Source organism: Cydia amplana, chromosome 12 (assembly GCF_948474715.1).
Source record: "Cydia amplana chromosome 12, ilCydAmpl1.1, whole genome shotgun sequence".
NCBI classification, from domain to species: domain Eukaryota; kingdom Metazoa; phylum Arthropoda; class Insecta; order Lepidoptera; family Tortricidae; genus Cydia; species Cydia amplana.
In genome coordinates, this window is record NC_086080.1 from 6,186,583 (window position 1) to 6,201,807 (window position 15,225).

At 34.5% G+C, this 15,225-nt stretch overlaps 2 protein-coding genes across 2 annotated transcripts; both read left to right on the plus strand.

Annotated features, from left to right (window-relative positions):
* The first annotated feature begins 647 nt into the window (after positions 1–647).
* Positions 648–7,650, plus strand: LOC134652575 (putative inorganic phosphate cotransporter). Its single transcript, XM_063507742.1, has 10 exons — positions 648–800; positions 903–1,117; positions 2,329–2,514; positions 2,834–2,972; positions 3,520–3,743; positions 5,128–5,277; positions 5,848–5,980; positions 6,223–6,344; positions 6,730–6,852; positions 7,479–7,650. Exons 1-10 carry the CDS (start codon positions 665–667, stop codon positions 7,644–7,646), a joined length of 1,596 nt encoding a protein of 531 aa, XP_063363812.1. The 5' UTR covers positions 648–664; the 3' UTR covers positions 7,647–7,650.
* Positions 7,651–9,824: 2,174 nt separating this feature from the next.
* LOC134652706 (putative inorganic phosphate cotransporter) lies at positions 9,825–14,548 on the plus strand. The gene is made up of 10 exons (XM_063507870.1): positions 9,825–9,960; positions 10,195–10,421; positions 10,881–11,066; positions 11,654–11,792; positions 12,072–12,295; positions 12,563–12,715; positions 13,060–13,192; positions 13,425–13,546; positions 13,885–14,007; positions 14,378–14,548. Exons 1-10 carry the CDS (start codon positions 9,825–9,827, stop codon positions 14,546–14,548), a joined length of 1,614 nt encoding a protein of 537 aa, XP_063363940.1.
* The last annotated feature ends 677 nt before the right edge of the window (positions 14,549–15,225 follow it).

Here is a 15,225-nt window from a genome sequence, read left to right on the forward strand (position 1 = left end):
GTTACTTATTTTATAATTTGACATGTTTCAATTATTGTATACCTACGACTTAAAGATACCAAAATACTCAGTTCACAAAAAGTAGCCTTTATGCTTATGGCCTCAAAAACATTTCCATTTTATTTTAATGTGACCATAATTACACAACTTGTGCAATACTACGACTTAATAAATCTATGTTTAAACGTGGCGAATATGAATAACAACTATTTATGGTACACATCCTGGTGATTTATAATTTAAGTATAGTGGTATACGCTTTTGAGATAAGAGTGTAACAGAGTTAATGTTGACACTGAGAATAAAAAACCAACAGTGCTAAAATTAATCTTATTAAAAAACTGGTCAATAAATAGTTTTATTTCATTTTGGAGAAGTATTCATATGGAAAATAACATTTTCTGTAGCAGTTATTTTTACGAATGCCTTCTAATTTTCTTGAGACATTCATTTTTAATTCTTTATATTCCTTACCAATGCACTCAAGCAAAAGGTTAAAATAAATAAAACTATAACAAGATATTTATAAAGGGGCTTTATATTATTTGATATGATAAGAAAACGTGTAGGTACCTATATTATAAGCCTGACTAAGGAAATACTGACAGTTAAGTAAATGAGTAGGTACTAACTTGTACCTGCTTTAACCGTTAGAGAGTGTGTAATGTCTAATTTGGAAAATGGAAAAAAATACCAAAAAGACTTACTTCACAGTGAAACAGACGATGAAAGAATAAACCATGATGTTGTGGAGAAAAATGAAGCTCAAATAAATTTATGTGACAAACCGAAACAAATAGGTGGGTTTTATAAAACGAATATTGAAAGTTTTATGTAATTTAAAAGAGATCTGATGTAATTATTTAGAAAGTGTGATATAAAATTTAATGACGATTGTTTAGGGTACGGATGCCGACATCAGCAGGCTGCTCTTCTGTTCGTCTGTCTGACGGTAGCTTACAGCATGCGGACATGCATGGGAGTAGCTCTGGTGGCTATGGTGCATAATCGCCATGATACAAATTCAGATATACCTAATTCTACGAATATTCAAGAAAATAATCAAACGGAAATTGGAAGTGTTGGACTTCTTAATGGAATTTTGTTTAATGAACCAGTAAGTACCAAATTGTTTTTTTTTAATGGTTTATAAACATAAAAATTGTATTCTTTTATAATACAAAATTGTAATAATTAATCAAATTATATCGAGTTAAAGTACCCATGTAGTAAATCTAGTTACATAGGTACATTAATGCACACCTAATTTGCAAATATAAAGTTCTTTTAATAAAATAAATTTTCACCTGAATTTAAAAAAAACACACTACAATATTTTTATCGCTAAAGTTTATTTTTAATGAAGAGCTCAAATATTTATTTTTATTTATTTCACTGATTTGCATTAGTAATTTAATATTTTTTTATTAATACGATTTGTGTTCAGAAAGTAACTGATCAATGTTCAGTTAACTTCAGTGTTTCAGTCTATGTTTCATCAAGTAGGTTTTGAAGTCAATTAGTTTTATAAAGTATTATTGTAGGTACCTACTAAACGTTGCCAGGAGCTACATACAACGACAAGTTATTAGGTACTTAACATTTTTTTTAAGTGCCACGCGCTGTCGTTCCCAATTTCTGTAATTTCGTCTACTCAGTAACACGTGTGCAAACAAACCTTAAGGCTTCCAGTGTTTCAAGGTCAGCTTCAATGTATAAGATCTTCAATGTTTGCGCTATAGCGAATGAAACGGTAGTCTCTCTATCACTCTTCCATACAAGTGCGACAGAGAGACATTAGCTTTTTGTTCCCTTCGGTGCAAACGAATCATTTTGGCTAGGCCCTCAGATCTGTTAAGGAAACGGTGCTACAGCTCCAATCATTAAATACATTTATCGTGATTGTATTATATTTATCTTATTATTTACATACAACTAAACAAAGGATTTAAACTCCTTTATCAATGTAGTCTTGTTGTACTTTGTTTACTTCCGGAAAAATATTGTCGCATTAAGTTAAATTGAATTATTATAAACACGTAATAAGATGTCTCTAGAGTCTGTGCGGAAAGAGAAGAGTCGTGGAATGTATGGGGCCCAATACATTCCACGACTCTTCTCTTTCCAAACAGATTCTGAATACCTTTAATTGAATAAAATAGTATTTTTTTTTTCTTTTTAATTTCAATGTTTTGTTCATGAAATACACATTTTACACGTCAAGTTTATGTCAAATTGTACTGGTAACCATGGTAACTCCAGAACCGGTAAATCCCGGGTAAGTGGAATGGCGCAAGTGGCCCTTAGCTATTTTTGATTCCATTTCAGTACCCAACATTTCGATGGAACAAAACAACCCAGGACTACATGTTAGCTGCATTCTCGCTGGGATACATGATTTTACAGATACCAGCAGGTCAGATAGCTCACCGGTATGGTACCAGGTATCTTCTTACCGGCGCGCTGGTAATAAATGGGGTGGTATCATTTTGCACCCCGTGGGCGGCGTATTATGTGAGTGAAAAAATTTACTTATCTGAACATTTGTATCGGAACCCCTCGTGTAGCCAATACCGAACTTAAAAACTGTATAGCATTAATGTGTCAACAAGCATTCATTTTTCAATAAGATGCAATTTAATCGTCAAAATTTTGGGTTGATATCTTATTGCAACATGAATGTGGGTCGACACATTTTTGCTTAACTGCATCCTAATATGTATAATTAAAGTAATGTGTGCTACATTGTTTTGTCGTCCGCATTAGCCTAATACGTAAAATTTACATATTATCGTGGGATTCGACAGGTTAAACGGCAAATAATTTTTTTTAGGGAAGTTGGGTATTCGTCGTGATTTTACGAATGATTCAAGGCCTTAGTCAGTCTTGTTTCATACCAGGCATGCACACGGCATTTGGAAAATGGGCGCCTTTGGAGGAACGCGGCAGACTGTCGGCATTTGCATATGGAGGTAAATATTGGTTTACTTACTTTAAAAGCCCATCAAAAATTACAACTTCTTCCTATCGATTCATTTTATGGAAGGAAATTTTAATGTCGCACACAAATTAGGTTTAAAAATAATAACAATTTTTTTTAAGTAGGTAGTAAATGTTTTAGCCCAAGTAAAAGAAAAAAGTAACGCGATAGAGATTGAGTCCGTATTAGCTAGCTGTGCACCGACTATTACAGAACAAAGTGCGGAGATGTCATAGTAAACGACATATTTTTTTCATATAAATTTGACACCTATGATGACAATTTTACACCGTCCGGTTGCAAATTCATGCAGAGTTCACTTGGTTCAACTCAATGAAATTCGCTTTACTAACAAGAGCCTATAATCTTTAATAGATGTCAATGATTATTGATGAATGATTTATCCTTTAAAAAGAACAATACTCAATATTGTGTTGACAAAATAAAATAAAATTAAATTTTGCTTGGCAAAGGTTAGACGTATGGGCGGCTAAAGGATATACCGGATTTTTTAAAAGTAAAAGTGATTGTAATTTCAGGACAAGCACTAGGAACAGTCTTGGGGCTACCAATAACAGGCTTTATCGCAGCTTCGCCACTCGGCTGGCCCGGGATTTTCCGTTTCTACGGGTTTCTTTCACTGTTCGTCGGGGCTGTTCTGTGGTTCTTCGGAGCGGATTCACCAGCACAGCACCCACGAATATCTGTGGCTGAGAGGCGGTACATCGAAGAGGCTTTAGGACAGACTGGGAGCAAGGGAAAAGTAAAGTAAACTTACATTTTATGTTCACGTATCTAATGTATTTACAGTCAGCTGCAGAGAGAGGTGACCCCTCTGCATATAGACTGATTGTATGCAGGGGCACATCTCTCTGCAGCCGACTGTACATAGGGCAAAATAATTATCATCATTTTCGTTACTCTCTTGAATTTTCCTATCCTATAAAAGTTAGAAGATACATAATTGTGAAATTATTTACTTATTATAGATGGTCAAGCAGATCATGTCAGTAGAAAACACGGCAAATTTGAAAAATGTAAGCGCGAAGGGATATCGTGCCATAGAAAATTTTAATTTCGCGCCTTTTTTCACTGACAAGATTTGTTTGACCAGCTATAATATTTTTTTTTACTGTTTAGCAAAGCGTGGATGGTTCACTTACTATCAACGTGGTTAATAGAGTCGGACCGTGCTAACTTGGCAGAGATTTTAATAGCACAAACTGTGCAAGTTTTATTTCCAATATTATATATAAATACTTAGGTATAATTTAATAGCAATTTGACGTTTAAAATCTTGCACTGACCATTGGCACTGACTCTAAGGCTAAAAGGCTGTTAGTTTTCGATTTTTTCTGTTCTGTAGGGCTAAGATGGTCGGTTTTTTAATCATTTGTCATCATGCCTGTCACGTTCTAACAATTATGTAAGTGCGAAAGTGACGCATGACATGACAAGTTATAAAAATGCAACCACGATACCGCCGCTGATTACCTATTTATTACAAAATTAATATAATGATAAATATTACTTATGCTTCATATTGTATATATCCTACCTTAGGCTTATGTCAAAGTCAAAGTCAAAATATACTTTATTCACGTAGGCCTAGCAACAAGCACTTATTAATCGTAACATATATATTATCTTAAGCTAATTATCAGAGCAATTGATGATTCCATAATAATATTGGATTATTATACAAATCAAATTTACCACAAATTTAAGAATTTCACAAAAGGATATGCTTGTATCTATTGTATTCCAAGTTTCAGTTACATATATATTTTATGAACCTCCAGGTCTTTTTAGTAGATAAATTATGTGCGTATTATGCACTTCTACCTTGTGTCATGTATGACTGTATGTCATCATCATCATCATCATCATCCTGGCGTCAATCCCAGCTGGCGTCAATCCCCGCGCGGGGCGCGAGGACCCGGGGTCCGCCTTCAGACTCCTTCGTGTCCACTTTGCCCGATCTTCGGCGTCCCTGGTGGTGAGTCCGTTGGCACGCATGTCCTCCTTAACGACATCCAGCCATCGCTTCCTGGGCCGGCCTTTTCTTCCCGTACCGGGAGGAGGCGGCATGGCCAGGCATTTGTTCTGAATAAATAAAATAATAAAATATTTTTGTTTTTCCGAAGCACCTTAAAGTCCCATGGAAGAAGCTGCTTCGCTGCAAGGCGCTATACGCTATCGTGGTAGCCCATATAGGTCAAACCTGGGGTCAGTTGACGTTGTACACGGAGGTCCCCGCTTTTATGGACAAAGTAATGAGGGTCAATATAAAAGCTGTAAGTTAATTAGCCACATATACAAATACAAATACAATTGTCATGTCAAATTTCCCAAATTGACATGACATGAGACCTTAGTAAAAAATTTAAATTAACACATTACATCAGCTTCTTAGAATAAACAATAGCCCTCACACTAGGTCGAGTACATAATATTTATCATACAAACTAAGTACTAATGTAACGTTATGGTATAAGTAGATCATTTTAATGAACCTAGAATTCTGTTTGAGTTGTAATACCTACTTGTAATACATATCTACATAATAATAATTTATGCTCGCTGTGTTTGGTGAAATGCTATTCTTATTTGAGTATAGTAGTAAGCAGTACCTACATCGGAATTATTATTTTAACTAAGCAACGTTTTAAACCTGTTTTAATGACTTTAAGTATATTGCATTTATCTTGTAACGGACGTAAATTTGATTTTGAGCTATATATGTATCTACTTAATTTTAATTTCTCTCTAGTCTTTGAGAAAAAAAAAGTCGTTTTTGTAGCTCATTAATGGATAAAATGATCATTAATAGAATAGAATAATCACAATAAATTTATTGTTTTCAGAATGGCCTACTAACAGCATTACCTTTCTTGGTGATGTGGTTTACCAATTTCTTTTTCAGTTGGTTTACCGATATGCTTATTGTGAAAAAGTGGTTAAGTGTAACCAATACTAGAAAGTTAGCGCATTCGTTAGGTGAGTTTGATGTTTTTTTAACTATACCTACCTACTTCCATCTTGATTATCTTTCATAGTTATAAATCGTTTCGAAACCTAGACGCAGCTTTTTAGAGCAAGTGAAAGAAAAAGTATCGTATCGTGTCAAAGAGCTGGCGCAAGATAGGAAAAGCTAGAAGATACTCCACCGACATGAGAATAACTCTTAAGTTAATGATGATTAGTTTTTAGCGGTGTTACTCTAAATTTTGGATTTTCAGGTTGTATACCAGCGGCGGTCGGGCTTATCTCGTTGGCATACGTTAAGAAGGATATTTTTGTCGTAGAAACTATTCTAGTCCTGACGTGCGCTTTCAAGATTGCCGCTCATTTGGGATGGCATGTAAGTTCTTATTTTACATGTTATACTAACTTATTCTTAACCATTAAAAGTATTTATGACTTGTGTATCTCTTTCTAGTTCTTTAAACATACTTTTAGACTAAATAGCATTATATATTGTCGCCTAAATAGTGTTTAGTTTTTTTAAGTTTATATAAAATGCATATATATGTTAGTCTGTAAGGTATTTGTAATATGGGCCTTGTTGCCTGATTTAAATGTTAAATAAATAAAATATAGCTTTTTTTTATTAATTGCTCTACACGAAGGACACATTCGTTTTTCTGATTAGAATAAGTATCTGGAAAATATGCCTATTAAAATATGTGGTTACTTTCATACCTCTTGTCCACTCATATAAATAGCATTTTGATTTCTCCTGACAGGTAAACCACATTGACTTAGCTCCAAACTTTGCTGGCACAATGATGAGTATTAGCAACGCCGTATCAAACTTGTTCGGGTCCCTGGCTCCTGTAGTTGCTGGGTTCTTACTGGCCGAGGACGTTGTAAGTATTAAAAAAAACTTTAAACCTCTAGTCGCCCACGAACCAAAACATGCCAAGACAAATGAAATTTTGATTTGTAAAAATAAAGATTCAAAATACAATGGAACGGGCGGCCTTTTTATAGGTTCTTGGACGACTAGCAGAATTATCAGTGCTTCACCCGAAAGAGTGGAGCATATTACTGAGCCAGAAACCTTTTGTAATGCTGCAACGCACACAGCAAACCTACCTTTTATTGATGCTTCTTGTTCTTTCTTTTATGTTTAGTTTGATATTGTTATTGTTTCTATTTTTTTGTCAATACCTATGTGTGTATTGTGGCAAGCGAATAAATGGTTTATCTATCTTCATCTAGAGGTTAAGGAAACGGCCAAATTAAGAAGTCGTTTTAATTTTTGTCTGAGATGAAACCATACTAGTAATGTTCTATATCTAGTTCTTAATATCACAAGATTTCCTTTGAGCATTAACATAGGTACACTAGACTTATGTCGACCGGGATATAAACCGTGATTACCTTTTGTATTGTTTTCGAGCTCGAGCAGTTACATGCTGCATGCATCTTGTTCACGGGTAACTGACCGTGAATCATTCAAAACCATTAACATATGTTTTATGATTTTCAGACGAGTGAATATCTTTGGAGGAAAGTGTTTTTGGTGGCGGCAGGGTTTTATATTATTACTGATTTAGTATATATCGCTATTGGGTCAGCCGAACTACAGGAATGGAATACCCCCAAAGAAGATACGAAAGGAAATATTGCAAACGGCGAGAAAAAACCAATGTTATAGAAACCGAAGAGTAGATCTTCATTTAATAGGTTAAAATAATTCTAATTCAGTGTAGTTTTAAAGTTAAAGTAAATTAATAGAATTTAAGATTTTGTTGTATCATTTTAGGTTTTTTAATACAAGCATAGTTTGACTTTGATTTCACTGCGTACCTAAGTAGTCAATGTTAGGTGCTCTGTTACTGTTACCAATGTTATAGAAACCGAATCTTCATTTAATAGGTTAAAATAATTCTAATTCAGTGTAGTTTTAAAATTAAAGTAAATTAATAGAATTTAAGATTTTGTTGTATCATTTTAGGTTTTTTAATACAAGCATAGTTTGACTTTGATTTCACTGCGATATACCTAAGTAGTCAATGTTAGGTGCTCTGTTACTGACGTATATATCAGTATTTATTACCTTTCAAAATGTTTATGAGCCATACCTACTATTTGCTATAATATGAAAACGCGTATAATATTAAACGTCAGACTAAGGAAATACACACAGTAACTGAACTACTACGTCTGTCGTCATGTAGTCCTGACTCACTCACTCTCCTACACCTTTCACAGACACACACACACACACATACACATACACCCACGCACACATACCCTACAAGCATAACTCTAACACCTTGTCACCCACTCTCACACATAAATTTTAATTAGGTTTAGTTTATCCAATCTGTTACTTACTCTTTTTTGTAAGCCCCAAGATACAAGCTCAGCCTAGTTTGGGGCTTACCGGTCCACCTTTTGTGCATGCGTATTTCTTAGTTATTACACATACATTTTATTCTTATTCTTATTCTAAATAATAAGTTGTACATGAAATTGTCTACGATTACCGCGATAGTTATTCATGAAATAAAACTATTTAGATACATTATATAGCGTATAATAAATTTAATACATCGCGACGTTTCAAATCCTTTAGTGTTCATGGTCAATGGGTGACTGAGGATAAATTATATTCAGCTCTGTCATTAATTAAGATGTGCAAAACTACCCACATACAGAAATATTAAACCAAAACAAAAACTATACATTTTACGGCTACTTGTACATTACAACTATTTTCAGTTACATCACTATACTAAAAAGTCAACACCATTGAACACTATGGTCTCACAGTCCTATGTCTTGCTTGTTCCTTTATTAGATGGACTACTAGATCCCAAGCTGGTGGTAGAGAAAAGCCATTTTCCCTGTTAAAGTTTGGATATTTCTTAATCTGGCTCTCGCAACATTTTGGGAATATGAATATATATATCGTTTCTCCTTGGCTTTGTCCAAATATGATTTATCATGCCCAAAGCCAATCATTCAATAAAGTTTAAAAACCTCTGGTTATCAATGATGTTAATGGTATTATTATTTGTAGTGTATTTTTATAGGTTACGTAAATTTTACGTTCAGGTATATTGCACAAATAAAAAAGTTGCAAGCCGATCGAAAAAAAAGTTAGTTAACCTTTTTAACGCCAAGAGCCACTAAAGTGGTCGAGTGCTGTCGTGCCCATGACGCCAACAGCCACTAAAAAGGCTATGACGGACGCTGTCAAAGCAATTTTCCTGCTGACAGATAAGGTTTATTTCCGCTCTTCATATTGCAACCATTTGGCGTATAAGCCACATTTTAGCATGGGACGAAAAGCGTTGAAAAGGTTAAAATCAATAAAAAATGTGCTGTGGGCTAAGATGGCCGGCTCTTTATCATTTGTCACCATGACACGCCACCCACATGCACATGTAAGTGCGAAAGTGACGCATGGCATGACAGGTGATAAAAATGCGACCACGATAGCTGGTCTGAAGTAAGCGAATTAAGCGAATTATGACGACCTTGGGGGAATTTGTCACCCACAACCTTATTTGTACAGTTGTCAATATAATAATATAGTAATTATTAAGTCAATATTACTATGAATATTAAAACGTTATTATAATTTCGAAATCCAATAACATAAGGACGGCATCATTCAGAGCGATTGCAGTTGAGCGTCTGATCGATTTTTTTTTTGTAAATTAAATTCTCACATAAAGTGCTATGTGGAGGTAGTTTACTATGTTAATTGACTTTCTAAAACAGTTTTGTGCAATTTCACCATTATTTTATACTTTTTACTATTTTTATTATAATAAAAAAAGGAAACAAAACGTACCTCTTATGAAAAGTTTATAACATAACAATGGTTAGCTTAGAAAAGCACGAAAATGGCTTAGATGAATTGACTTACGGTAAAGTAACAATGGAAGAAAATAATAGTGATGTTGTAGAGAAAACTGTGTTTCAAATGAATTTATACGAAGAACCAAAATATACGGGTAAGTTGAAATACACCGCTTACCTACGATAAATAAGATTTTTATGAAAGCTTACAACTATAATGATCTGACGAGGCACGAAAGCTAATGAAAATGTCAGGTTTTATTAGGATATTTTACTTCTGGATATAAATGACTCAATTTTCAATAAAAAAAATCAAAAAGGATCACTGTATAATACGCAAATTAATATTGCATATATTTATCTAACGTAATATTTTTTGGAAATTATAGGATACGGCTATCGACATCAGCAGACATTCTTGTTGTTTATATGTTTGACGATAGCTTACAGCATGAGAACATGCATGGGAGTAGCTCTGGTGGCCATGGTGAACAGCCATCATGATAAACATAATGATACTATTAATGGTAACGGAACAACAAGCAATCTTGAAGCCAATAATCAGATGGAGATGGGAAATGTGGGAATTTTAAATGGAATTTTATATAACGAACCCGTAAGTACTAAATATTTTAGTTAACACAAAAACTTAATTCAGCTCCCCTGTTTATTCTTGTTACTGAATAAGTACATAAGTTAATTAATGCAGGCTCTTATTTATTTAACTACGTATATTGCAATACTTAATAAAAAATACACATCTAAACAAACTGTTATCTACCTCAACATTGTGTAAATTTTAGAATTCGTATTTATTATTCTTAAACGACATGTGTGTGTTATATTTTGTGTTCTTCCAATGCAATGTATCAATGTTTGTTTAATACGAGTATTGTTGTATAGCGAATTATTTTCTTTCTTTCACTCTCAGCGCGAGCTATACGATCTACAAACCTAGCCGAAAATACATATTTACCGAGCACAACAAGCGCATGCGTACGAACCCAGAACCCGCCTAACGGGTAACGGCAGTGTATGTGTAAAAATAATCTATATCGTAAATTTAATTTTCAAGTACCCGACATTTCAATGGGATAAAAAGACCCAGGACTACATGTTGGCTGCGTTTACGTGGGGCTACATGATTCTTCAGATACCAGCGGGCCAACTGGCTCATCGGTTTGGTACGAGGTATCTCCTCACCGGCGCGTTGGTTATAAATGGAGTGGTATCTTTTTGCACACCGTGGGTGGCTTACTATGTACGTAACCATTGTGCATTGGGTTTATTTTCAGTAGTATGTGATGTCCCAAAATAATATAGGCGCCTGATATAGAGGATGAACAGAATTATAATGTTTTGAAAGGGTATTAAACTAGTGGCTCTGTGAGCTGTAGACCTCGCGAGCAGAGCTTAAAACTAAATAAATGTTGTTGTTTAGAAGAATTTAGAGAATCTAATTTGACAATAAAAACTTAACTATCGAACCTGCTTACAAAATTCGGGAATTGGTTTGCGGGAGCTATCACGACTCCGCCATTTTGAAAAAAAAATCGATATTGATAAAAAAAAGTTTAGTCATAGAATTCGGTCACAAAATTTCACGAGAATCGGTTAAGAATTGCGACCTGTAGAGGAGAACATCCGAATATACAAAAGCAAAATGCTCTAGTCAAAACGTAGACCTTCGCTACGCTTCGGCCAAAAAGAATAATTCTGATGGAAAATCAATTTATGATGTGAAATGAAAATAAGCAAGCTTTGAAAGTTAATTAGTTGAGGTTCATTATTTTTTTCAACGTAATTAATTCATTATTGCAATATAATACTAATTTCTAACTTTTTCAGGGAAGTTGGATATTCGTTGTGGTTTTGAGGATGATTCAAGGCCTAAGTCAGTCTTGTTTCGTACCGAGTATCCACACGGCTTTCGGAAAATGGGCGCCTTTGGAAGAAAGAGGCAGATTGACCGCATTCGCGTTAGGGGGTAAATGGTTATTTTATTTTATGTAATCTATGTATTTTTTGTAGAATGTTATTAAACTAGTGTAATCATGGATGATACTCGTATAACTAACCTAGTTGAAGTCGTATAAGTTATCCTCATAACTACCCTCAACTTGGATATCAAGCACAAATCAGGCTTTAAAAATATGTACATTTTTAATGTAACAATTTCTAACAGTTTTATAGATTTCAATCTGAACTTGACCTATCCTAAACATATTATGAAATACTTTTAAAACTATTACCTTATAATTTTCAGGCCAACCATTAGGCATTGTCTTGGGACTCCCAATAACAGGCTACATAGCAGCTTCGTCCCTCGGTTGGCCGGGTATATTCCGGTTTTATGGGCTTCTATCGCTGTCTTTCGGCGCCATACTTTGGTTCCTTGGAGCAGATTCACCGGCCCAACACATTCGAATTTCTGTGTCTGAGAGACGGTATATAGAAGAGGCTTTAGGACAAACTGGGACCAAAGGAAAGGTAAAAAAAAAACAATGAAAAATCTTATTCAAAATTATGGTTTCTCCTTTCCTACACAAAACGTAATCAGTTGCATTATTGGGATTGTCAGTTCAAGCAATTGAATCAGAGGATCAAGTAGCAATTTCTGTAGGCCCCTAGAATACATAGATGGATGTTACGAACTGGCCAATACATTTCAAGATTTTAAATAGTGAAACTTATTGCGGGAGATCAACTTTAATAGCAAGGGAAATACAATAAAAAATGTTCTTTGTTTACTTTTAGGAGCACCTCAAAGTTCCCTGGAAGAATTTGCTTCAGTGCAAGGCACTGTATGCTATCGTGATTGCTCACATTGGCCAGTGCTGGGGTCAGCTGACGTTGTATACAGAGGTTCCAGCCTTTATGGACAAAGTAATGAAGGTTAATATAAAAGCTGTAAGTTGATTGGATCATGATGTAATGATTCCTTGATTTTAAGTTATGTTGTTTTTTTTTACAATATTTTACCTATTGGGACAGAATTCTTTGTAACGAAATAAGTAAATGATCCGCTTACTACCTAAATGACAACAGCAACAAGAAAAAAAAATGTCGCCATTTGAGCGCTCATCTCTTGTAGTAACAAAACATATTTTGTAATTCTCCTGTTATTATTTTTAATAATATAAGATGTCATTATTCTCCTCTAACCTAGGTAGGTACTCCATTTCTGTTCAAGTATGGGACCAAGCTTAATGATTTGGAAAACCTTTTTATATCATACACTTCGTGGTTTTCAGAATGGCCTCTTGACAGCGTTGCCTTTCTTCGTGATGTGGGTGACTAACTTCTTTTTTAGTTGGTTTTCAGACATGCTCATTTGTAAAAAGTGGTTGACCGTCACCAACACTAGAAAATTGGCTAATACGATAGGTATGTCCTTTTATAAATTACATGACACTTGTCTCAAAATTGATGAATAGGTAACAAGTATAGTTTCAGAACTAAAATCATTTGAAGTACTTACATAAATAATAATATTTTGTGCAAAGATATGAAATTACTTGAAAAATATTTCGTAAAACATAATTATATAAAAAATAGACGACAAAACAAAGGTTCCTTCAAATTGATTTTAAAATGTATTTTTTATTCAATTTTACAGGTACTGTCCTTCCCGCTTTTGGACTTATCGCGTTGGCATACGTTAAAAAAGAGATTGTAGTTGTGGAGACTATTCTAGTCCTCACATGCGCTTTGAAGATCGCTTCTCATGTAGGGTGTTATGTAAGTTTACAATGTAGAAATGAAAACATCAAACTTCACGGAAGTTTATGTTAGTTAGTACCGTTGCACTGCGGCAATCAGCTTTGCTCACAATAACCATTTTTATGCGGGATCTTATTGACTCTTAAACGTATGTAGTAAACGTGTTAAGTTGTAGATTTTTTCTAATAATCCTAAAAAGCGGAGCTCTTACTCTAAAGTTTAATGTGAAAAATAGTACGTACGTAATAGTACGTAGTAGTAAGTAGTAGTAGTAGTAGTCTAGTAGTAGTTTATCTACAAATTTTACAAGGTTTGGTTGTATGATGCTACTAAATTCGATATGTAATTTTTGCCAGGTAAACCACCTCGACTTAGCTCCAAACTTCGCTGGCACATTGATGAGTATTAGCAACTTTGTGGCTAACGCGTGTTCCTCGTTAGCGCCCGTGATAGCAGGGTGCATACTTGTAGAAGATGTGGTACGTATAATTATATTCTTCTAATGTTTTATTATCATTACCGTCCATTCTATAAGCTGTCCGTAGATAGACGTTCACTAGTGGATTTGCCCCTCTATAAATCTCAACTGCCACCTGTCTTACAGTGTTGTCATCTAACAGCCACTATGTTTAGACCTTCTTTTGCTGTGCCATCGGGTTTACTGTCGCTACTTAAGAACCTCTTCAACTGTCATATTAGTCTCTCTCGAAAAATTCTTGTGTGATGAGCATATCTATGAATATACATATCTGAGTTTATATTATTTATTTATAAGTATAAAAATTGTTACCTAGAAGTATATATTCCAATTCAAAATATATTGATTCAATAATCATTCTTCTATTTCAGACGAGTGAATTTCTCTGGAGAAAGGTGTTTTTCATAGCGGCTGGGTTTTATTTAGTATCAGATTTAGTTTACGTTATCATTGGCTCAGGCGAGCTACAGATGTGGAATAACCCTCAGGAAGCAACAAGGTACAGAGAAAAGTGTGAACAAAAGCCAATGCTACAAAATTAATGCAGACATAAAATATTCTATCAGTTTCTGTCAGCAAACCACTTCCGGTCCGGTCCAAAAACCTTTTTTTCTACTCCCGTACTTTTATTTGTCATTTAAAGGGTCGTGCACACACGTTTAAAACCCTACCTTATAGTTGTCAAGACAAGTCTTTAGTCTATTCCCCAAAATAGGGTTTGTGCTCACACGCAGTATCTTTTTGGCGATTTTACGATACTTCGTGTAATGACCACTTAAAAAATATTGAATGAAATACAGTGTTGCCAACCTTATTTTAAATGTCATCTCTGACAAATAAGTGAACCATAGACATGTTTTTTGTTTAATTTCATTCATTCATTCATTCTTTTCCCGCCCTTACCCTCCATTTTTGCTACTTCCTGAATTAAAAATATTTGTTAAATTTACAATTTTATTTCAAAGTAAGTGGCTTGGTCGTAGAAAAAGTATTGTATCCAACGTTGTTTAACCGAGTCAAAAAATACTCGTGGCGTCTTTATTAACAATTTGGGTCAATTTATTGAGGACTTTTATAAAAATATTTTTTGGATTTACCTGTTAAAAATTAAAAACCGGGTTTAAACAATTATCACATTGGAAGCCAGCTACTAGTCTCTCATTTATCCACCGTTCACTCCCCTGCTAGCCCTCCCTACCCTGAAGGCCGATTATAATTT

Coding starts and splice junctions, on each gene's coding strand:
- LOC134652575 (XM_063507742.1), top strand. CDS start 665: ATGTCTAATTTGGAAAATGGAAAAAAATACCAAAAAGACTTACTTCAC. Junction 1,118..2,328: donor GAATTTTGTTTAATGAACCA/GTAAGTACCAAA, acceptor ATTCCATTTCAG/TACCCAACATTTCGATGGAA. Junction 6,853..7,478: donor TCTTACTGGCCGAGGACGTT/GTAAGTATTAAA, acceptor TATGATTTTCAG/ACGAGTGAATATCTTTGGAG.
- LOC134652706 (XM_063507870.1), top strand. CDS start 9,825: ATGGTTAGCTTAGAAAAGCACGAAAATGGCTTAGATGAATTGACTTAC. Junction 13,193..13,424: donor AAAATTGGCTAATACGATAG/GTATGTCCTTTT, acceptor TCAATTTTACAG/GTACTGTCCTTCCCGCTTTT. Junction 14,008..14,377: donor GCATACTTGTAGAAGATGTG/GTACGTATAATT, acceptor CTTCTATTTCAG/ACGAGTGAATTTCTCTGGAG.